The following is a 25,533-nucleotide window of genomic DNA, read 5'->3' as shown; positions in this document are numbered from 1 at the left end:
CCTACTTTTATCCCCCCTCCATCTGCTTTTTCAGCACTTTCCGAAGTGGAACAGGGAAAAAAAAACCAAACGTACGTGCAGACACATTCCACACACACTCTATACATTTAGGTTCACAAAGCCTGGTTTTCCTTTTCTTGGTAGCTGATTTTTATAGAGTATGTCTTACCTACATGTTTAGTGAGAAATTACAAACTAAATGTGTATGCTTAACTTACAAGTTTATTTTAGCTGGATTCGCTGCATCTACGGCTCAGAACAAACAGCTTAAACATTAACTTACTGCTTTACACTACAGCTAAAGCGGAGGACATTGGACCAGATAACACTCCGCCTTCTCAGAGCACGTACTCAAAACTTAAATCTTACAAGTAGCTAAACCAACACAGATTTCCAAAAGGTTAGTGATTAACTCAAATGACTGAAAAGTTACAACAAAAGACTGTCAAAGTTGAACACAGTTGAGTTCAGCAGTTCAATTCCCAACCAGATCTGTAAAGTAAGTATTAGAAAAGTCACATCGCAGTAATTTCCAGGTTATAACCTGGCATGCTGTTGTCACTGTTCAGTTCCCTTCCAGCCTCCAGAAAATGGAAGGGGGTACAAGAGGAGAATTCTTCCTCGACATAACAACAGCAGATAAAATGCAGAGTTAGGCTCTGAAGAGTGGTTACGGACTTGAGAAAAAGGAACTGGCATGCTTTTGCTCTCTAACATTTTCAAGAACAGCAAAGACAGAGAGCCATGGCAGTTTTAACTGGCAGCAACTGAAAAAGTGAACTTCACTTTTCGACTCCACGGTGTGTGCTTCTTCTCAGTCACATTACAGCTAAACTCAGCAGTCAGCTGTCACCGTGCAGAGTAGGGCTTGTAATTTGCTTCCCCTTCTTAAACAGATTATGGCTGCAAAGACCAGTTTCAGTAGCTTAAAGACAGACTATTTTCTCAAGGCCCCAAAGACACACACACATACATATATATTTATATTAAAAATAAATTTTATATATAGGACCTGGCTTTTATAGATGAAGTCCATCCTCCAGAGTATCTCTGAAAGCACCAAGTTCTTGTGCCATTCGAAATGTTAGCAGGAACGAAGAAAGATCCCCTGGTAATAAATCCATCCACCCCACTACACTAGTTAAGTCTACAGCACACAAACTTGTCTAGGAAACAGCAGCACCTTCTCTAGGCTGAAGCAATCAGTTATTTTGGTGAAATCCCCCACTACAATGCTTTGGCAGGGTGCAAGCAGGGTTTCGTACCCGCGCTGTTTCCTATACTATTGCCTGGCAGACTGGCAGCCCGATACTGCTCTTGATTAGAGCCTACAGCACTGTTTCACTGGGTTGGAGGAGAGCTATACGACACCTGGGAGATACGCTGAAGTCTCTTACATGGTTCCCTTGGAAAGGTTATTGGTTTTGCTCAAAGAGAAGATTACCAGACCTGCGTAGTACTGACTCCATCAACCTGCTCTAACTGCAAAGGCGGCTGTCACTGGGTGGAGTGTGCTCCTTCCATATGACACACCACTAATACGTTGTCCATAACAATGTGAACCACCTTGAAAATGCGAGTACATTTTATACACAAACCCACACACATACACCTTATACAGAATTCATATTCTGTCATATTCTGCCAGTTTCTAAAAACACATTCCAAAAAATAGGTTAAGAAGATCTGAAATGAACAGTGGGTTTAAGTCACTCATGTCAAAACACTATCTTTTACCCTGGCAGGATCAAAGAGCATTCCTTATACTAAAGATTCTGCTGTCTGAATTCGGTTTGCTATTCCGGCTAACAAGTCCTTATTTTCAGCAACTGTTATCTACAGATGGATGACTGCGACTACAAATCTGCATTCTGGAAATGAACACCATGTTAGTAGAGGGATACAATTAAACTAGATTCAATTACGCTAAAAATCCAACTGTGTCCCCATAAAACCATCTTGAGTTGTAAAAGCAACTTCTCTGGCTCCTCTTTAATCCAACCTTTATTAAAAAAAAAGCACAGCTCTGCCCAGGAGAAACTCTTGTTTTGACTGAATGAAGTACTAGCAAAAAACCCACCTGTAGTGGAAACAGGCATTACAGTTTTTAAGCTCAATACACAGATCTACAGACTTGTTTGTTCCTGCACAAAAAAAATGGTTCCTTTAAAATTGTAAGATACGCCAATTTAGTTTAACTGCCCATTAAAAAGAGAATGGTCTATGTAACGTGGCATTGCTGGCATTCCACCTTCATAGACTTCTTCAAGACGGCAGGTCTTTGGACTAGAATCCTTGCTACAGGCTTTGTCAGTGAAGCTATGAGACTCAGAAGATTTTTTTTTAAACACAGTACTTTACAAGCACGCATGCCTGATACGTTCCCATTAATCTCAGTAAATAAATATTAATGAGACTAAATGTTGCCACACCTTCTGCCCTTTCTTTGACTAAAGTAGGTCTAGCTTGTCTTTGTTCCTGTGTGATAGAAAATGTTGACATGTGTTATTCTAGAAATAAAGATCACCTCTCATTTGACCAGAAATCCTTTTGTGTTTTTTTTAATATGGAAAAATAAACAGTATTTTCATTATTCAATACTTGACAAAGCAAACAGGCACAACAGGTTGCTTTTTTATATTAACAAATAGAACAGTGTCCTACTCACATCTGCATTAGGCCAGAGCTCTTTTATAACGTTTTCTATCCTGTTCACCACTTCCATCCGCATTCTCTCTTCTTCAGGTCTGGGAGACATATACTTATAAAAGTCAATGATTTCTTCATGAAGACTAAGAAAGAAAAAAAAAAAGAATAGAAAATCAGGAAAAAACCCACAGGAGAATGAAATAGCAACTGCTGTAATCAAACATGCTTTTTAAGCTCCTGGTTACCTACTTAGGGTAGGGGCAGTTTAAGAGTAGCACGCCATTAAAACAAAATCCAGATTCACACCACTTAGTAACGTTCAGTTTCATGTTAGTTTCTTACGCCATCGGTCAATATTGCACGGCAATTGCTAAAAGTGTGGAAGCAAACCTAAATCCAAGCGCCTTCAATTCATATTGGAAGTCACACTCTGTATTTTAATGTCAGCGTAAACCAGAAAGGGTTCAGTCTTCACCTATGAACGCAGCTGTAAGCTCCGAGTACGCACTTCGCAAAAATTCCAACAGGAGGTTTTCAGGCAAGGCTTCCAAGCCAGCCCCTTGGCACCAGCCTGCGAGCTGCAGGCATCGCTCTCTACTCCGTACCAAGCGTCTGAAAAAGTTGATAGTAATCGTGCCAGTACCAGAGCTAGAAAAACTGCTTCTTTTACCGCTTGGAGAAGACGCTAAACTAAATATGCACTCTCTCCCCATAACAAGAAAATAAGTAGTACACACGCAGCAGTGGTGGCTCAGAAGAAAAAGTGATTGACAGACAGTTAACCCACATATTTGACAGTTTACCTTATTACATGTGCTTCTCACAGTCAGTAAGCTATGTTTAGATTGCCTATGATTAGAGCTGAAATAAAAATGTCTTCATACAGCGCCACAAATTTCTATGCTGCTGTAATATCATAAACACATCATCATCGTCTTGACTAAGAACGCATTTAAAAAAAACAGACACAGCCCTTTAATTCCTGCAAAATTCTGAGGAACTCTGGCACAGAGCAGCTGAATTAATTTCATTTGTTTCCTGCAACAACCATTACAGTAATAGCTAGTTATTTTTTATAAATGTGTTGTTTCTAGTTACCAAGTACAACGGCGTCTCTCCTCGAAGCTCTGCGGGAGCATCAGAAGACAGCAATTTATTAAGAGCAAGCCCTTAGATGAGATGTGGAATCTAATACCTCCCCACTGCACACACACTTAAATAAATCAAATGTTAATAACTGGGAAGTTGTATACAGGTGTCAACAAAACAGATTAAAATATCCGAAAGATGTATTTAACAGAGTCAGGGTAGCGATGGAACTCAAACCGTCTGCATAACGTTCTTCAATACTGCAGTGTTACGAAGAACACGGGCTTCTTTCTCTCATAAACAGAGGAATAAAATACATTATTTTTCACCAAGCATTCACTGAAATTTCCCCCCCACACGGTTAGGGGAGTAAGTCATAAAAGCCTAACAACTTGTGATGGCCATCACCACAGGCTCTCTATAGCCAACACAGAGAGAAAAACTCCTCTGATGAAGTTCCTCCAAAAGGAGATCCAGGCAGATACGCAATTTAGCTGTTCTAAATCAACCTTTGGAGAAGCTTCTCCTCCTTTGGCACATACAGAGGGAGCCTTACAAATGCTGAAACTAAAAACGAAAATAAAACAATCCCCCACAAAAGATCTCCTGCAAGAATGCAAGGTCCGATCTCCTTCCTTTCCCCTCCTTACTGCCACACTCACACTGAGCCCTTTTCACGCACATCATCTCAGGTACCACAAGGCTGTTCCGAACGATGCAGCCACAATATTCATTTTGGCAGTGCTAGGAAATTTTTTAACTCCTCCTACAGTTGCTTTTGCCATTTTCCTTGGAAGCTTACAACCTGGGGTTGACGTGCACATTCCCAACCACCACTGCTATCCCTTACACTGGCACCGACTCCTCCACCTTTGGCTTCTCAGCCATCTCCTGTTCTTCTTTGCTGCTATTCAATGTGTTGGCACTTAAAACCTTACAGTGGTCCTCCCATTGCAAGAAAACTGCATTCAGATCTCCCATTGCAAGAACTGCATTCAGATCTCCCATTGCAAGAACTGCATTCAGATCTCCCATTGCAAGAACTGCATTCAGAGGAGGAGTACGCGATAAGGGACAAGTTGAGAACTCCAACAACCAAGTTCACTCTCTGTCTTCACCACCAGTCACACACACTGAATTGCTAATTTAGTCTCCACATGCTTGACCATTAAGGTAGCACTGCATTCAGAAACAGCAACAAGAAGGCAAAAGCCTGATATTCAAACTCTAGAAAACACAAATTATTTTTCAACTGTAATTTGGTGAACCAGCTTACAGGAAGCCCTGGGGGTCAGTCCAAGGCTTCCTATCACGTCTGGCAGACTCTTCACTTTCTTTGCGGGCTACATTGCGGGGAACTGACCAAACACCACAGCCCTGTTTCTGCCTCTGCTCCTCAGGAGCAGCTGAACAGACTGGTTACGTCCACCAGGCACAAGATTTGCCCCAGAGCAATGTTTTTAGTAACGTAAGACTGAGAGCATTTGTGAACTGCGTGCCATGAGGAGCGGCACCACGTTGTCTGAGGGCACTTAACGGCACAAGACATGCTGGGATAATATGGAGGGACTATCCCTGGGGAGAAATTCATGTATGGCACAGCACAAATCCATACTGCCCATCATTAGTGGGCCCAGCTGCTCCTGGGCTTCCGTTTTCCGGGAGTTAATTGTTCCCCTGCCCCATAAGGGAACTTTGAAAGAACAAGGCAATCAGAAATGCGGTCCCCAAAGTGCACAAAGGGCCAAGCCATACAGACACTGCAGTTCTCAGCACACTCTATTAACTCTACTGACACCCTTCATTGAGATAATTTTATCAATTGGTGCATTCTTTAGAAGCACATAACTTAATGATGTGCTGTCAGAACCAGGTGTATTTCTTTTTCTAAACATAAATAACATATGCCTGCATCTCTTTAAATGGGATCCTTCTTATTCTTAGGTAGTCATGTAAAGCTTTATGGCAAAACAAAAAATTAAGCAGCATGCAAACACACAGAAACTGGCACGACACATGCACTGAACGTCACTAAATATTGCAGAAAAAACAAAATTTGAACCTCTTCAGTGATAGAAGAAAGGCTTAAAGACTACTAGAGGAAGTCCCCACCAGCACACCAGTTGGAAATATGACAGACATATCTGCATTTCATCTGCTCCAACACTCTGTGCTGCTGGGACCGCCTGGGCTGCGCACAGCCACAGTACGCACAAAGCAGGCAGAAGCTGTAAAGGCTCCAGACTACACCTGGAACCATATTTCCCTGCCTAATAATGGCTGCCAAGAAATACGAGAATGATTAATTAAAGCCAAGACAAACAGAAGTAGCCACACGCAGATTTCAGAGCAGTACAACATGACTTAGAGCCGTGACTCCAATTAATGTGGAGTTAACTCAAGCTGTATTGAAAATTAAAACTCAAGGTTATTCACTGTCTTAATCAACATCTATTATAGTCGCTGTTTTTCAAAACAATTTGTTTGGCTTAATGGAGTTTGTTTACAAGGGTCTCTAGTGGAATTTTGTATCTTTAGCCGAAATGAAGATCAAAGAGGCCGAGAAGTTATTTTTGGCATCATAACAGTGTTTTATTATTTAATGACATTACATTCATTAGTTATTTTAGATAAAAGTCCTTAAAAGGAGACTTGTTTTTAGAAGGAAATTACACTGCAATAAACCGGATTTCGCTATGGAGAGATTATTTCATTTGGCTTTATAGTCCTACTGAATCATACCAACACCCAAGACCTACGTAGGATGCATGGAGAGAGTTCTCTGCTATGCATAAGAGCATTACTTTACTGCATTTATTACAGTAAATAGCAGTAAATGAGTGGGTCTTCATCCTGTACTTCAGGAAATCTTAACATGTGGGGAGAAAGAAAATAAAATAGTCTCTTACGCTTCTTCTGAGTATGTTTTAAAACAAAGTACTGGCTGCATCACACCCTGTTTTCAAGCCTGATAAGCTGATTCCATCAGAATTTCACAGACAGACCAGATTTATAGAGAAGAGAAGCCACTAAATTTAGTGGATTATAGTGTCTGTTGCGTTTACCTGGCACAGCTAGTGATGTGTCATTAGAAAACAAATTATGGCTGCAAAAGTTGTAATCACAAGGACTTCCCACCGTAACATCAGTGAATAGCACCACGAGGAACACAAGCCTGCTAGACTCAAGCCGTTCAGGTGAAAAGCCCCAGCTTTTGTGCAGATGCGAGCACTATGGAACACAATGCGTTACATTTCTTTCTTAGTTTGATCACACCTTACTTTATTTTATAGCACAACTTGTGGGCTCTGTATGTGCAACTCAGGATTCTCAAAGTAGTTCACATATATCCAAGACGTTGTTATGCTGGAGTATGAATCTTACTGCACCTCTGGCAATCAATTAAAAAGTAATCACGTATGAGCAAAATGTTATTTCTGTTTTATATGCACAGCACACAGACAAGCACGTACACTTGACTGTACACTTCAGCTGCCTGCCACACAAAGAGGCACAACTCGCTGCTGCTCTAAGTCCGGAGCTGGAACCAAGAGCGATGCCGGGAGGCACGTCGCTTTACAAAACCTAACTGGAGATACTTCAAGTTTTGCTGCTCTGCACTCTGATGGAGACTAAATCACCAGCCCACTGCGCCCACAGATTTCGGCAGCTTTGAGGAAGCCAGCCTGCCACAACCAGTGCCCAGCGCTCGACAGCCATGCCAACGGCTGCCCCGAGTGGGACCATACCCAGGACCTTCCCCGGCTGCCCCGAGCAGTCCGGCAGCGGGGCGCAGTCCTGCTCAGCAGGGCAGCCAGCGAGGTAAAGACAATTCTGACAGGTTTTGCTTACTCACAGGACAGCAATTAAGTGTTGCCTTTGCACGCCGACGTGCAGTATTATACTAACCAGAGTATTAAGTTTTAATTGAAAAATGTCCTGCTTTTGTCATTCTGGAATTGTGTTACTTCCACTCTCCTCTGGCTCCTCTTCACTCTTCATTTCACAGGAGAAATTATGCAGGCATGCATATTCTAATTTCTCTCATCGGGGTGTTACCCATAGCTTCTGCTCCAACTCTCAAAAATGACTGAGTTAAAAATTCAGCTCATCCATCCCAAAGCAGTTCCTCTGCCTTGGGCATATATGTCCCATTGCACAGGAAATGACATTTCCAACATCACTGAAGATAATTTAAACAATGCATATTAACCATATGCAAAAAAAAAATCATATAGTGTTCATGCACTACAATTTATTCTTTGGCAGGATTTTCTGAAGGAAGCTTCATTTTCAGAGCGATGAAAATCTGCATTATTTAGAACCTCCATGGACAGTGGGCAGAAGTAAGCAACGAACACACAGATTACTTTAGCCTTCCCAAACTCTATGCTTTAATATGAACCCCTCCTGATTTCAGAATTTATTGATCTTATATCTATGCTTGGATGGGATATTTGCAATGTACCTCTGTAGCACCAAATAAGCCTTTTGTATCTGAATTTTCTTTGGGTGAGTAATTCCTATAGGACAGTGTTGTCACCCCTACCGTTTTAAGTCTCCTCTGGAGAAGAAAAAAAAAAAAAAATCAAAGGCAACAAAGAGAAATATCATAGAATTTCAGGTTTATAACTGTCTTCGGGGAAGAACGTAAAAGAGGAACCCAAGGTATTTTAGCCTCCTGAAAGCACCAATACTTAAAAGAGTCGTAACAGCATCCACCCCTCCACTCCCGAGAGGAAAACGACATTGCACAAGAGAAGAGAGAGTAACTGCAGTTTGAAGCTTCCCAAGGTGTTCTACAAAGAAAAAGACTGTACTGGTTTTGCAACTGTAAAAAAAAAAGAATTATGGCAGGATATTCTGATCCTTTGGAAGTTTCATGAACTAAACAAAACTTTTCGCTATCCCGTGTGCAACCTGCTTGGTCCTGAAGTGGTTTTGAACAAACTTGTAACTAAGGTAAATAAAAGACACAGAGAGCCCCAATCCTTTACCTCCCCCTCAGTATTTTATTTATTTATGGTTTAATATTTATTTTAAAAGAAACATGGACACTCTACAAGGTGGGGAATGCAACAGCTTCCTAAAATAACTTTCACTTTTAATATTAATCTTCCACGAGCTTAATAAAATAATTTCTAGATTACTATTACCATCTACACACGTTGAATAACAAAGCAGGAACAGCAGCAGACACTATAAAGATCACAAATTATTTTCCCACCTACAAACTCAAGCAAAACCAAACATTAGAGTAGTGAAGGGAACTGTAAATATAAAGCATCTGTGGAGGTCCTCTCCCTACCACCTGGCCCTCTGTAGCAGACAAATTCTTTTAATATTTGCTAGGTTTTAAGCTACTGAAAAAACACCTAACTGCATCTGCAGGTGATTTAATAGGCAGTTAAGTTTCATGGTGACTGATACATCAGACCTCACAAGAAACTAAAACTGTGCATAATAAAGCAAACAATTTTGAAAAGCCTCAGAGACTTTGACCGTCACTTTTGATATGTTTAGTTACTGAACCATATCAATATACTATAGGCCACAGAGCAGCCATATTTTGAGCCACATATGCCCTATGGGAGCTCTTACATGAAACATCCCAGAAGATGTCTATATTAGTAACCTGACAAAACCAGGAAAGCTTAAGGAGCTGGGGTTTTGATCACACACATTTTTCTTCAGTTCAGTTGACATACAGCTTCAGAGACCATCTCGTCAGTTTACCTAAAAACAGACATGCAGAAAAAACAGGTATTCCACAGCCATATGATCACTAAACATCACTAAAAATCAGGATATCGACTGAGTAAACAGTTTCCTAAGATGCAAAAGGAGAACTTCACTTTGCAGAGCGGTAGGCAAATGAGATTTATTTCTGCCTGCTTCCATTATATAGCCCAGGTGTTTGTTACTACTTACTCCCCGGCTCCTCAGCGACAAGGTCTGTTATAACAGGACTACACAAGCCTCCCTAATCCATTTACGGCAAAGTTAGCCAAGTTAAATCCCACCACCCTCATCCATCCAGCCAACTTCTCCCCAGCGCAGCGGGGAGCCTTAGGAGGACCCCTCGAGGACGGCAGCAGCAGTGGCTCCCACCCAGACAGCAAGGGGTGAAAAGAAGCCAGTGGAAGAAGCACCGTCAAGTGGCGTATCTTCATCCAGAAGACCATCTCCGGCAACCAAGCAATATTTGAGCAGCTCTCGGCATTCACCCAAGAACAGCTTGGCCTTTCTGACTGGCACTTATTGTCTGCTCATTAGTTCACAGAATCGCCTTTTAGGACCGAGGGAGGGCAAAATTTTCACAACTAGGTAAGCGATTCAGGAACCCAGATCCTGTTTTCAGGACTAATGTCTTTCAGGATTAATCTAATCACTCTGAGTTTGAAAACACATTTCTGAATGCAGTTAGTTCGTTCAGTTCAACAAGTTATGGTGGACTGATTATGCACATTTCTTCAAATGCTGTGGCGTAAAAAAAGATTTACATTACAAGACCTACGATTTCTATCCTGTGCAAATATTTGAAAGCGTATAGCATAGTCCCCTCTTTCTTCCTCCCAATCAACACTCATCACCCCAAACCCCTCAAATTAATGTAGTTTTTTATTTATGTTCTGGATTTAACATTAACTTATGGGTTCAACTGCATCATAAAAGGCACTAAAATCGCCCGGCCTTATGGAAACAGCTAAAGCGTAGTAGAGACATTAAAACAGAGGAGACAGAATCAATATGGGCAGCCCTTTTCAATTATTTAAATTATCTCCATCTTTTCAGTTTTTTTTTTATTTTACGGATCCTTTGCTTCAATCAGGATGAATGCTATCTTCTTTAAACCGATTCAAGTTTTTTCTAATTAAAACACCCAAGCACATTCTTTACTCAAGAAGTAATGTAAGAGACTCTTTTTTCCTATCAAGGCAGAAGCCAGCAACTTTTGTCTGTTTATAAATTGCAATGTGTGCTTTGTCTTCCTGAAACACGCCCTGATGTACTAGAATTTTTCCTACAGAAATTTGTCTAAGAGGGAAAAAAGTCCTACTGAACTTTAACTATAAATCAGATGCTTGAATTAGTCCTACCAATAAGCAATCTGAAGTGTAACTCTGCAACTGATCCACTGGCCTTTAAACCCATGCCATATGCGTACTCAGTCTTGCTCTTTATTTTTACAGCACTTCCAGCAAAAACATCAAATGCCAACTGGAAAGACCATTTTGAGAAGTACCCTTGCTTCCCATTGCTGTTTTTCATTGTTTTTCATCATACTGTACATTAAAACAATCTACCTGAATCACTGCATGTGTAGGAATAGCCTTCTATTTCTTCCCTGGAAAGTGCCTACATATCGTCCCTCCTTCTCGTCTCTGTAAGCCAGTGCTATGAGAGTCTGCTGCTTCCCTTCTCCCAGGCAATGGGTTGCCAAAGTGAGGCATGCGTTTTGCTACCAGAGGAGTGGAAAAAAACCCAATCCATATTACAAGAAACTGCTACCTTAACTGAGCTGAAAGAAAAAGTACTAACAAAAGAACAAGATGAAGCAGAGAGAAAGGTTTTGCGCAGGAAAAACAAAGTGGGAAGAGCAGAGATGGGAAATAGCCGTTTTATTTCACAATGACAAAAAGGCTTCAACTCTAGTAATACCTCATTATCTTGAAACACACCGGTAATTCCAACACTCCTATAAAATACTACCACAAGGTTTTTCTTTAGCACACTCGTAGAAAAGTATTAATCTGTTGGAACAGTTACATATACACAGCAGCTCTGCAGCTTGCAACCTCGTTATTTAAAATACAGATATAAATTTTTAAAAGCCTTTAAGTTTAAAGTGCAACTGTTAGCATATACATTCTGTAATTACAACTTGGGCTAAGTTTCCAAACAGCTAAAACCGTAGAGAAGTTAAAGGTATCTATTTCCTGTAGTGGGGGATTAGCAATTGCTCAGCCTGCCAATTCCCCTTGCTTAAAAAGCTCTCACTGGAAAAGACCGAACAGCAGTCTACAAGTTTTTTTAAACAAGAGCTTAACAAGAAGTACAAGTAACTATCAGTATCAGTAGTAGTTCAATTTATATTAGCTGAACTTTCCCAGTCACACAATAATATTTGGGTTTGTGTCAGGGTTGTAACAAAAGCTACAGCCAGCAAATCCCTGCAACGCTTGTGAGTAGGTCTGATGCCTTCTGTACCGGCACAGCTGGTAGGAGAAGGGAGTTTAAAAAATCCCACATGTATTAGATCAGTTTTCCAAATATGATCAATGGTGTTACTACTAAACCAGAACGGAGGGATACAGCAGGTCAGCTAATATGCCATTCTGTTTGCCTTCATAAAGCCAGGCTATCAGGACAGCTCATTATACATCACTAGTGTATTGCTACTATTTTGTTAGTGTAGTAAATATTATCACATAAACAAACAATCTGTGACCTGCCAATAAAGGCCACCACATGCTATCTGGGCAGAGGTGAGACTAACACACTCCCGGCAGGCTGACGAACACTTCCAATGGATAATGTCTGCTTGGAAAAAAAAAATCCGAAGCCTAGCGATGTAATCATTAGCTACCATCTGCTTCAATCAGAGTTGATTTAAATTTTCAAACATCCACCCCAATTTAGCCCACCCCAGTCCCTAAGAAGGGAGACAGACACTACCACAATCCCAGACTCACGCCGTTCATCTCAAAGCCAAGTCAAAAAGCTGTTTGAAGTCCGAGTTCCTGCCCACAGCCGGTACTGCTTACACACTTGGCTCCACAAATCAGTAACACACACCTGAGAGAGCACTGTGCTAACTCCAGAAAGCCACCCAATGTCCAGCCGTGCAGCAAGCCCACTTTTTAGCTGCTAAGTAGGCAGAAGAATCAACAACAGAATAAAACTCTAAATACCTCTGCTTCAGTAACACATTACATCAAATCTAAAATAATTTAATACAAGAATATTAAATCCCATAACTAGCCACAGATGCAGTTTATTAATACCTTTTCAGCTCCAGCATAAGAACATTTTCAAATTAAATCTGAAGTGCCAGTATGCCACCTGGGAAGTCAATGCAGATTCCTAAAGCTTTCCAACATCTAACATTCAGTTGGGGGGGAGGGGGGAGGGGGGGGGCTTTTTTGGGGGGGAGAGAGAGGAGGGAATTTTGCAGAGCATTCTGGAATATTCAAGGAATAAAAAAGTGATGACAAGTCACTTTGGTTGCATCTCCTATAGCAGAAGTATTCAAAGCTTCTTATGAAAAGATTTGAAGTTTGCACTCATTATTAAAACCACAAGGTTTCATGTTTGTATGTTACATTCATATTCTTCAAGCAAAACGGACAGTGACCCCAACTTACCCGTTCAACAAAGGTTCAGACCCAGCTTATCACCCATTTATTACTTGTTTCTGCCCTTTGGTAACACTCTGCTACAATATTACTACTAATTTAGACCCATTGCTGTGGTATCCAGGCAAAATTCAAATCCCAGAAGCAGTTCTCCCTCATGCTTCCAAAGTCTCCAAAGCCACCAGAGCGGGTGCGTTTTGAAGGAGGAGGAGGAGGAACAACAATCACACACACTATGCCAACGTACAAGAAGCATTTCAGGTAACTTTTTACTTTGATGATTTTTTATCTTAACAGGAAAGGTGTGCACAGTGAACTATGCTCAGACTAAACAACACAGTATTCATATAGGGACTCATGATGCAGTAATACGTTCCCTTAAAGGTATACATTAGAAACTATTTGTTCACACTCTGGTTTGTGCTCTTGTGCTCAAACACTCCCACTTGCAAGGCAGGATGCACGGCTATCAGGAAACCATGGGCTGGGAGCAGCAGCACTCAACCCGCACAGTACTTTGGAGAGTCACCAGCCTCCTTCTGCCCTGATTATTACTCTGAGATAGAAAGCTACAAACAATAACCGTCATAAAGGGACAATGCCTAAGCAGATCACAGAAAAATGTTTCCCAAGGCCACCTCGATTAGTTCAGTGATAGAGATGCACGCTCAAGAGCTCTGACATGAGGAACTGGAAGAAATGTTTCCTCCTCCAATGTAGGTGACTGGTCTTGTCCTTCGAAGCATCTGGAGAAGCCAGCCCTGACTAACCCTGTGGATCAAATCATAGGTTTTATCTTCTTTCCCCTGAAGCTTCAGCTAGTACATCTGTCAGAAAACTACCAATACAAGCTGAGAAAATACTTCACTGAAATACTTTCCATGAGTCCAAAATCTTAATCTGATGTCCAGAGTCCAAAATCTTGATCTCATGTCCAGAGACATCAACATAGGCTGAAAGATGACGTATAAACGATTTCGTGCAACTACCTCAATTGCTGGGTTCTGCCTGGACATAAGGACAAAAGAATTGGCAAATGGTGAAAAAAAGGGACTTCTAATGGTTTGAGTTAAAACCTCACAATTGACCCAGGCCTAATATCAGGTAGGTTAACACTGGAACATCCCCAGCATGGCACACCTCCTCACACCGTCCACAAGTTGGGCATTAACACATTTGTGCACAGTCTTCCAACAAAAGTAGCAAACGGAGAGCGAGGGGCTGGGCAGAGCTCTCAGAGACCCACTCAAGAGTCATCCAACTCACTCACCCAAACCACTCGCAAAATAATTTAGAGAGTAATTCAAAGATTAAGCGAATGTGTGTATTGTACCAAAAAAGGGAGCAGAAGATGCAGCAGTGGAGACCAGCTATCAGAGGCGTAAGAGAGCTCCACAAACTGCTCAATCAATAGCAACTAGAAAGAGCGTGTTTCAGCACGCCTGAAGCAGGTACGCTTCAGAGGAGCAAAGGCTGAAGTGAACTATTCCAGCATATAATGTTCAGTGACTTAACGCCTACGGGCAAATACCACGTTATACAAGCGAGGAGAGAGGAAGTTTGTTATCACACAGTTACTCTCTCCATTTGCTCCAAGGTGCTGTTACGCCGGGAGCTGACACTGCTACTTACTGCCACTGAAACATTATCTTTTACCACCTGTCATATTTGGCCAAATTGTAATACAAGCAGCTTCAGAAGATCACTAGTTAATTCAAATTTAAACAGATTTTAGCTAAGAAAACGGCTGCGGCTGATGTATAACATAATTACATGACAGCAAGAAAAGCAAGACAGTACTGTCCTTTCTGCCTAATCTCAAACTCTGTCCCGTAAGAGGAAATCCAACAGCTCGATGAGGCAAACTGCTCTTCCACCTGATGTTGGAAGCAGAGGTGCATGTAAAGAAGCTGCTTACCTCAAATAATGAACTAGCTCTTCAAGGCAAAAATCAACACGAAAATCTTCTCCTGTGAGTACCTGCCAAGTATGACTACTACAAGGAAAAATCCCCATGGGTGAATGAGAGTAAGAGACTGAGTCCAAAACACAACCAGAAGGCTAAGTAAATAGAAGATCCTCAAGCACGTGAGTTGAAACACCCAACCGAAAACGAGTGTGACATAACAAAGCAAAAATTACATAAAATAAACTATCAGGACCTCACTTTTTTCAACCTGGCTCAATATTGACCCAAGACTGTGTGATTTGCAATCATGATCATTATTCAGATCAAGCCAGTTCCTTCACTGCACTATGGTTTAACTCAAGACTTTAACTGACAGTGGTGGAAAGCTTGCCGACCAGGAGTACTCCTAAATATCTATGAGATAAAGCCACTGTGCAAGGCACAAGTCCAGAGTAAAACTTCACACACTCTTCAAAAATTATACGCATACTTATTTTAGATTAAAGCCAAAATCTCACTGAGGGAGAAGGGGGAGGAATGTAAATGCATATAAAGGAGTATGCTTTTTGTAACAATCCCCTTGAAACAAAACTAACAAAAAAACCCCAAAACCAGAACAAAAAAAACACTTTTGCTTTTTGTAATACATAAGAAAATATCAGCTGTTCCTAACATAACAGAGGAAGTGAAAAGTTTTAAAATTAACGCAATGAGACAAAAACTTAAGAAAAGAAGAAAGTTATGTTCTTACACTTCCTCAGTTCTAGATCAATCGCAACATCAAGAGGTCAGGCAAGGTCAACCAGCTTTGATTAACAACTCACTATCTTCAGACTACACATTGACACATAACAGCAAGATCAACGCCTAAGTCATCAGACTACAGCAAGATATTCCTGCGTGCTGTATTTTAGCGGCATTCTTACTCTAATTACAGTATGACATTATATGAAGGGCTTATCTATATTTGATATTTGTGACAGGTTAATGCAAGTTCTTTCAGATTTTGCTGGGTCCATAAAAAAAGTAATTGTAAGAAAGCACATGACACTTTAAATGTGTGTACTTAAATCTACCTGGAAGTAAATCTACAGAGTGAAGATCATGAGCCAATGCTCCTAACTCACCTACACACCTCTTCCTCCACTACCCTCATTTCCCTGATTTGGAAGTTTCTACAGAACTTTAATACTTGCATTTGCCCACTGTTACATCTCATTACTTGTAGAATCCCAACACTATTTCCTCCATACTGTTTAACAACATTTTCAATATTGCGTTGGATATTGCTCCCCTAATAAATCAAGTTGACATGATGGAAGAGCGGAGATGCACAGACACTTACTTTGATCCTAAGCCCCTGCTTATTTGAGCCTCTGCTACCATCGTTTTCTCCAGTAAAAATCCTGTAAAATGCAATGCAAAAAAAAAAAAAAAAATTGCAGGATGTATGCAATATAGTACAGTGATGGAGAATTCCACACCATAAAGCCTCCTCAAGCAATTGTAGCAAGACTGTGCTGTTTTAGCCACATATCACTTGTGAATAATTCAGATGTAGTTCTCATGCCATAGAGGACATGACGAGACTGTCAGAGAGGCTGATCTGGAATAAGGGCTGCCAAATAATCTTAATTGTCACCACGGGAGGAAGAAAATTAACAGATGTTACTGATATACCAGCATAAGACATCCTCAGACCCAGTCATGCAGGCAGTTCCTCCTCACACGGAGCTGACGTGCTGGAACTGCCCTGGAGCAGCTGCCTCCTACCTGCGACCTACCCTCAGAGCTTCCACCCACCCCCAGAGATGGCCATGGTACACCATTAGCTCATGAGCTGTGCTGCTCAGTCTCACACAAGTTTTGTGACACAGCTTTAAGGGTCAGAAAGATAACCGTCAGGGATAGCTAGTACCAAAAGACCTCTATGAATACATTAATTGCATGATTGTGATACAACACGTCTGTGTCACCAATACAAAGTTCTTGAAAAGATTTAAACAGGCTCTAGAGATCTGTAGGAGAGGATTTTGTACAAACTTACAAAGAAGAGTTCTGCTGCCTCGATCTGCGTCTATCTCTTGCTTTGACATCAGAAGTTCATAGTATTCCTGGAAAAAATTCCTGCTGTGTTATCTATTCTAGGTTAAAGTTACAAAATGATTAAAGTTCAAATTGCTCCTTCTGTAAAGCTATTTGCTGCCTAGGAAAAATATCTGAAGCCTGCATCCAGTTTTTCTTGCTTACAGGAATATTTTCTTCAGCCCCAATTTCTAGGCAAAAGGACAGAAATCAATATTCAAATATGACTGACATCTTGAGCACTCTTTGGCAGTTCATCCAAAAAGATAATTCAAAGAGACAAACGCTCATAATTTAAGAAATCCCAGCATGTTCAAATAATGAATTAGCATGCAAACTGCTCACTAAGAAGAGCAATAGTATTTATTTACTTATAATATGTGTTATGCAAATTTTCACTGGTTATGTCACTGTATCACTACCAGCACCCACCCCTCTCAACACAATACCTAACTTGGTGCTGGGCCACATTCTGCTACTGCTGACAGTTCCCACATCCAGCGAAGAGCATAGGAACCATTGTTTTACATCACATGTAATATAAACAAAAAGCTTTGAAGCAAAAGTCACTAATTTTGGTACACACATTTTGGAGTACATACCCCATATTCAGAGACATATTCTGAACAACCAAATTATGAGGTCAATAAAAGAAATATTGCCAATTTTGATAGCAAGGTTACATACACAACTTCTCAAAATTGCATTTTAAAGTTTTGCAAATTCCTAAAGTAAAAAACAAACTTCATACTCCAACTTTAAGTGAGTGAGTATAAGGTGCCCAGGAACAAAGTATAACAGTAAGATGGTGGAAAAAAAACTGCAGGAGAGAAAAATGCAACCGTATTCTTTCATGATACGGGTCCCCATCTATTTGCTAGAACCAACAACACAATCTCAGGCTTCTTAAAACTGACCTTATCCTAACAGTTTGCCAATTAAAAAATAAGAGCTACAATCCCAACACAGTTTAATATAATACTAATAAAGATTCAGGGTTAGATCTTCTTTTTTCAGTTGCATAGAGCTACAGAAACTGCACGTATCAGCTCTTGGGAATCAGCAAGCATACAAGAGGGAATGACATACTCTCCCTATTACTTAATATAGACATCCCTATCTACCAAAAAAGTCCGCCAAACTTCTGTTCCTTATATAGCCACTCCAAGGTACATAGGTGCCCAAGTCCCAAACAGAAGGTAAGAACTGGAGAAAACAAAACAGTTCACAAGAATACATTCACAGGCTGTTTCCTTGCACGCGTAGAAACCAGCAGGCCTCTGAAGTCCTCCTTAAATCCTTTAAACAAAACATGCGGAAATGTTGGCACCATTCCAAAATTCTGAAAGCTCAAACAATACTGTTAGATAATATTTACAGTATATTTCCTAAAGGTTTCCTCAAACTGCCTTTAGTCCAACATCTTCATCCCCCAGTAAACTTGTTTCTCCCTCCCAAGCCCTCCAAAAGAAGTCCTTTCTTACTACAGGAGGCTGTGGGGAAATATCCGATTTCACTCCATAAAACCCAGATGACCGCCTTCGAGAGCCGCACAAGCTGTCACAAGGGTACTGCCAGAACTGTGCTGTGGCATGACTCAGGACGAGACAGAGAGCGACAGTGGATCTTATCAGACGGATACAAGAGAAGGATTTGCACTCGAGTCACATCCTTGCACCTCCACCTTACAGCTTACGTACGCAGCTGCAGTGGGGAGAGAGGACTGTTCCAAGAGGCTTTTTTGGGGAGCAAGCAGATTTGCGTCTATGGATGTTTCCCGAATAATTCATTTTTACGCATGATGTACACGGTGAATTCTCCTGCAACCTGCGTTTCAACATACATGTCTTCACTACTCCAAAACGCATGCGAACTCTAACAGAACATGCACTTCAAAGTCATGCACACACCTCGCTCTTTCACCAGAAGTCAAAGTCTGTGCACAAAAGTGCTTGTTTTACTTATTTGTGTGTATCGAGTAATGCAACAGCAAATCAAGTTAGCACCCGTGCATTTGAGTTAAGCACTGAAAGAGTACAGGATGCAAAACAACAGAATTGATTAGGATTTTATCAGATCTAACTTATGCCCCTAAGTTAGGCATTCAGTCTGGCTAGACACTGTGCTGCCAGTACACATACTTGATGATCTTAAAGGTCTTTTCCAATCTAAATGACTTGATGATTCTATACTTGCTCTGCTGTCTCTACACCCAGCTCTTTCCGTTCATGCTCCAGCCCAGGTGGAGATCACGCTGCTGTGGCTGACACCGTGTAAGGGCCTGAGCAAGTAAGAGCTGAAGAGACACAGGGTAAGTTATCTCGGGCAGACGGCTGTGTTACTGTGGCTACATGTCCTCTGGTCAGCTCAAAGCCTGTGGAGATGAGCTTGCACCTGCCTTAATGTACTTAGCTTCCTTCAAAAAAGAGATTAAAAGACCTGAGAAGATGACAAATTTCACATGAAAAAAATCATAATAGAACTTCTGTAGCAAAGACGTACGGCTTTAAGCTATTTTCTTCCTAAAGTAGTTATGATTTTATTTCACGGTATCCTCTGTAATCCTGGGTGACATGCTCATAACTGGTATATCAAATCAGCTGAAGCCTGCTCAATTCCCTACCAACCAACTCGGCAGCCTGCAAGTGTGCGCACGTCCACATGCACTCCCCTCCTCTGGGGGTCACAGGATTCTCTCCCTTTCATGTTGACATTTCCATTAGAACTTCAAAACACTGTGCATCCAATATTTCAAGATACACAGTTTTCTATATAACCCAGGTTCCTCCTCAGGAGTACATATCACCAATTTCCCTCCTTAAACTCACACATTAATTGGGTTCTCACCTGTGGCTGCAAATTCCTGTGAAAACTAACCAGCTCCCCGCAGAGTCCCCAAATCCGCATCTCCTACCAGGGAACTGTATACGAACTGGACTCTTTCCTTTGGCACAAGAATCACAAAAACCTATGAGAAGACAGGCCAAACTCATGTGCAAGTCTTTATTTGGGGGGTTTGTTACGCTCCAGGCTTCTGGCTTAAGCAGTTCTTCTTGTGTCACCTTTTAGCTAGGTTTGATCTAAACTCAGTGAAAGCTGTAAAAGATCCATTTCAGTATCCCAAATACTTTTTCTTCCTTTTTAATTGTGACATTACTAACGTTATTCACTGTTGCCCTTGGGACATGTGCACACACACACACACAGAATCCCCTCCAAAACCCAAACCCACACATCCTTTGGCATCCTTAGGTTTTGCTACTGGGTACTCTGTCAAGACAAATCCAACTGAACGCTTTAAAGCTATGTTATGGGTTAAGTCAACAGTAACATCATACACATGCTGTAAAACTTTTCATTCATTTTCTGCACTATCTGTTGTTTTTAGCACAACTGTCTGTTGACAAAGTCCCCAGAGGATGCAAGATACGCACGCGGGATCCGACCGGCACAAAGCAACTTGCAGGCAGCACTAGACAATTGATTTACAGTGATATTTCAGAAGTCACAGAGTTAAGAGTGCCACAACAAAGACGAGTACCTGTAATGCAAACATCTAAATTATTAACAGAACTGCAAGTCTCAAAACTTTGAATATGGGAAAATATTAAAGATAGGTCAGAACACAATGTACACCATAGCAGCATTAACTCTGTGGGAGTGAAAACTAGCCACGTGCTCAATTATCAGTATTTCAGCATTGGTGAACGTTTGCAAATATTGTGCGTGCTTTATAAGAAATCCATCTTGAAATCAAAACCAATAGTGCTGTGGTTCATTTTTTAATTATTTGGTTATCTCTTTTCATGTAGAAATGACATTAACTAAGAAAGTATGTTTCTCAATAAAAATAAAAAACTGAAAAGAAAAAACTCAAAGATTTGACTGAACAGATAGTTAGTTTTTAACCAAAATCTCTACTGTTTCAACATGTTTAGCTTACCTAAATCTTTAGACAGCTAGTTAAACGCTGTTATGTGTTTACATAAACTGTCCAACTAGCCAAAAATTATTGGACTGTTTTTCCAGACAGCTGATCAATATAATTGCGTATTCAGAGCTGGTTTTGCACAGCCATACACACAAGCGACACCCTTGCACTGGAAATATGAATGCCACATGTCAGCTTTCAGCTGTGTTTGCCAGCAAGTCAGGCCTAATCTTTCTGAAAATGGGACTGTTCTACAACACTGTCATATTCAAAAGACTCAAAATTTAAAGTGATTAACTGCACAAAATTACAGGATTGCATACAGGGAAAAGCATCGAGCCTTTACTATTTTTTCACAATTTGCATCAAATCAATTAGGAAAGAGAAAGGTACCTGTTAACATATAAGCAATGCTGTAATAGAACTGCAGGTATCTTTTTCCCCCAATAACTCTTAGAACTAGTCAACACAAATTTGGGAATTCATGTTTGAAACAGTAAGTTTCAAATATTTACTTCACCAACAACCTCATTTGCTAGGTTACAAACCTTTCTATCCATCATTACTGCCCAGTGCCTCAAGGCCCAAGACAGATGCCTTACAAGACGGTTATTAAAAAGAACTGTGTACGCGGGAGTGATGGAGCACCTCAGGGCACACCACAGGCGGCTACACGAGAGGCTTCACGCAGCCTTGCCAGCAACCAGTCGGTCACGCTGCAACCTTCACAAGTCCTAAGCGTTTTCTGTGCTTTCTGAAGAGGCTTCAGCTCCTTTTAGAAATTGTTTTCACAATTTTTCATTCAAAATCTGTTAGTCAACTGCTTCTAAATACCTTTGGAATAAATAGCTTTTTAGGAGCAAACACCACTCACTTCCATGATTTGGGAAATGCAATGCTAGGGTGTATCTTAAACTCTACCTTATCCTGCTTTGGACAAAGGGAGGAGCTAAAACAGAATCTCAGCATCATGTAAATATATGCCCCAAACTAGACAGTCAAGCCAAATATAGACAAACATATTCGAATACTTTTTGATACTATTGATACTACAAAAAAATTCACAATGTACTTCCACCTGGGACTTTGAAACCGATTCAACTGAAATTCTACTCTAGCAACAGACATCACCCTGGGTACTTTGGTACAGACCTTGTTATTACTATTAGTCTCTTGCTGAAGGTCACCCTTTCCCCCCACCCTGTATCTTCAATAAAGGGAAAAGGTTTATGGATTTACATGACAGAAAGAGAGAGAGAGAGAAAGGCACTTCTAAAAATGTTCCTCAACCTTCAAGTAAATAAGTGACAAGCCAGAAGATAAACAGAGTCCAAAAACTAACTTCCAAAAATTCAGTACTGAGTATGTTTTGCACACACTACTTGTAAGTCTTGTAAAGAAAGTTATGGAAGGTTCCAATGTATGGTGACTATAGAGAACTTAAAATAGCACACTTCTACAGTGTCGCTTTATGAATTATTATAAGCCTAGCAGTAAAGGTAACATAGGAGCTGGCAAGAAAATAATAGGGAGCCAGACGTGGTAAGAGTTTATCTTTCAAAGCAACCAGAAAATTCAAATAGTCATTTTGACAAATCTTACAGAACGGCGATTTCGGACGGCAAAGAGGTCAATGCTTTCTGGCTGGGGGCGGGGGGTGGGGGCGGAGTGGTGCTGAAGGACACTTAGGTGCAAGTTGGGTGCACAGAAACTGACACATCCAAATCATTACTGATTTCTAAAATGAGCTCTTCCTGACCTCTGACTGTCACCATACACCTCTGCCATCTGAACCCTGGAACGAAGCCAAACCTGTTTGTAAAGGAGCAGGATTGGAAACAGTATTACACCTGCATACACCACACGAGAAATCCATACTTAACAAGGCAAATACACGTCAACATGCTCTAGCTGCGGGGAGGAGGGGTATGCTATGGGTCAAGGCAAAGGTTATATTTTGAGAAGCATGAACTTTAAAAAAAAAAAAAAAAAAAGAAGAAACAAAACAGAGAAGTTACCAAATGGCCTTCATCCAGGGCATCACCCATATCAAAAGCCATCCCTACGTTTAAAAAAAGGGAGGAGGGAGGGCTCAAAGCAGTTTTCAGGTAAACAGGACAGAAGACGCATTTGCCTTCCCTCCATCTCTGTGGGCTCGTGCAATGCCAACCGATGAGACCCAGATCAGCACGCGCATGCCACAGTCACAGCTCCATGAAAACCATTAACAATCCCATACTGAAATCCACAACTCTCTATATGTGCGTTCAAGTTTACTTCTGAGGGCGGGTGCCAGCACGTGCGCACACCTTCCCTGTCAGGTCTCAGAAAACACACTCCCCGTGTTAATCACCCAGCCCCTGCGCTTTCTTTTAACAGCAGCAGATTATTAATGTTTTTAAGCTACAGTCCCCACTCCGCGTTACTTCCACGCGTGGCACAGGGCTGCAGGAGGGCGGGCGGGCGGCACCCGCAGAGCTGACATCGCGCTGCCCGCCGCCCGGCCCGGCCCGGCCCCGGGACCACCACCGGCACCGGACACCCCAACCACCCCCGGCGCGGCGGCCGAACGGCGGTGCCTGAGGAGCAGAGCGCGGCGCCGGGCGAGGAGCGCGTAACGCGCCCCACGTGCAGCCGCGGTGACAGCGGCAGAGCCGCCGGGAGCTCCCGTGCCCCGCGGAGCGCCGGGCCCGCGCCATTAGCATGCACACGGACACCCGCCGCCGCCACCGAACGCCTCGATCCTCCCCCCCCCCCCCCCCGCCGCCTCCCCTGAGGAGCGCCCGCCCCAGCCGGCCGCGCAGCCCGGCCCGCCGCCGCTCGCCCCACTGGCACTGACAGCCGGGGCGGCGACCCAGCGCCCACCGCCACCGTCTCCCTCCCCCACCTCCACCTCCCCGCGGGCCAGGCCCGGCCGCCCTGCGCCACCCGCCGGGGCCGAGGCCGGGGCCGGGGCCGGGGCCTGGGCCGCGCCCCGCCGCCGCGCCTCAGGTGCCGCGGCCCAGCGCCCCCCGCCGCCACCGTCGCCGCCCCGTGCCGCGGCACCGCGCCGGCCCCGGGGCGGGGAGGGCCTCGGCCTCCGCCTCCTCCGGAGGCCGGGCCGGGGCCAGGCCCGGCGCTGCCCGCTGCCCGGCGCCCCCTCGCCCGCCCTCCGGCCCGGCGCCACGGCCGCTCACCCCACGACTCCCTGGCTGTAGTTCCTCTTCTTCCAGGGGGTGCCGGTGTAGAGCGGCTCGGCCAGGCCGGCCTGGGCCCGGGCCGCCGGCTCGTCCCCCAGGGCGGGGGCCCGGCCCTGCCCGGGGGGCCCCAGCAGGAGGCTGTAGTTGAGCCCGAAGGTGCTGGCCTTGTTGTCGCGCTTCCTCTTGTTGCTGGCGGCCGCGGCGGCGGCGGCGGCAGCGGGCGGCCCCCCCCCGCCCCGTGCGGGCCGGGCCCAGGCGGCGGCCCCCGGGGGCGGCGAGGCCTGGTGGTGGCTGCGGTTGTGCTGGTTGTTGGCGCTCTCGAGCGGCAGGAAGTCGGGCTGGGGGTCGGCGCGGGGGGCGCGGTACATGCCGGGCGGGGAGGCCGGGCCGGCCCCGGCGGGGGCGCTCTGCTGCTGCTGCTGCTCCTGCTGCTGCTGCTGCTGGAAGTAGAGGTTGCGGACCCCCTGCGTGGTCTCCCAGATCTGCATCCACAGGCGGTTCGAGGGGCCGAGCTGCTCTGGCTGGAACCAGGCGATCCGGGGATCCATCAAACGGGGACCCAACCCCGGCTGCCTCCGCTCCCCGCGCCGCGCCGGCCGCCGACGCCGAGACCCTGTCACCGGGTCCCAGCGCTAATGGCGGCTCCTATGGAAGGGCAGCTCCGCGCCTGCCTGCTCGCTGCCGTCGCTCCACAGCCCCCGCCCCTCCTGGCGAGCGCGGCGAGGCGGGGCCCGCCCGGGCCGCCGGCACACGGGCCGCGCGCAATAAAGGGGGGGCGGCGGCGGCGGCACCCGGCGGTCTCTCCCCCGGCCTGTCACCCCCCGCCCGGCACCGGCCTCCGCCCCCCGCGCGGCTCCCGGGAGGGAGCGGCCGCCCCTCGAGCGGCGGAGCCGTGCGGGAACCGCGCTTCGCGGGGGGGGGTGGGGGAAGGAGCCCCTCGGCCCGGCTCCCCCGGCGGCGGGGGGGGGGGGCCCTCTCCCCCCCGCCGACCCTGCGTACGTGAGGTCGGGGCGCTGCGGTACGCGGCACCTTCTGCCGTCGCGTTACCTTTCTCCCCCACCCGTCAGCACCCAACACTGTTTTTGGGGCGGTTACGGACACTTCTGGGTCTTCCTGCCTTTCGCCCAGCTCCGAGGGGAAGGGGAAGCGAGCCCCGGTGCCGTGCTCGTACAGCCAACGCTTCTGCAGATGGACAAAGGCATCACCCGCACAGCACAGCGACGCGTAGCAGCACAAGTTCTACTCAGGTTCAGTTTTATTTTCAGTGTTTCCATACTACGGCCTTAAAGCACCTTTCATCTAACATCAGCTAGAAAGTTTCGAGCGTAGGGC

General features: G+C 44.0%; 1 protein-coding gene across 1 annotated transcript in view; it reads right to left on the bottom strand.

Moving 5' to 3' along the window:
- The window catches only part of TENT4B (terminal nucleotidyltransferase 4B), a 41,760-nt gene extending 16,950 nt beyond the window's left edge, over positions 1-24,810 (bottom strand). Inside the window, exons 1-2 of the mRNA XM_082489124.1 lie at positions 24,199-24,810; positions 2,669-2,792 (exon numbers count right to left, since the gene is read on the bottom strand). Of these exons, the coding sequence (XP_082345250.1) occupies positions 2,669-2,792; positions 24,199-24,749 (675 nt within the window). The 5' untranslated portion in view covers positions 24,750-24,810. The remainder of the gene's footprint in view (positions 1-2,668; positions 2,793-24,198) is intronic.
- Positions 24,811-25,533: the final 723 nt, after the last annotated feature.

This window comes from Vanellus vanellus (assembly GCF_965231255.1).
Source record: "Vanellus vanellus genome assembly, chromosome: 12".
NCBI classification, from domain to species: domain Eukaryota; kingdom Metazoa; phylum Chordata; class Aves; order Charadriiformes; family Charadriidae; genus Vanellus; species Vanellus vanellus.
This window is presented reverse-complemented; position numbering and strand designations above follow the sequence as displayed.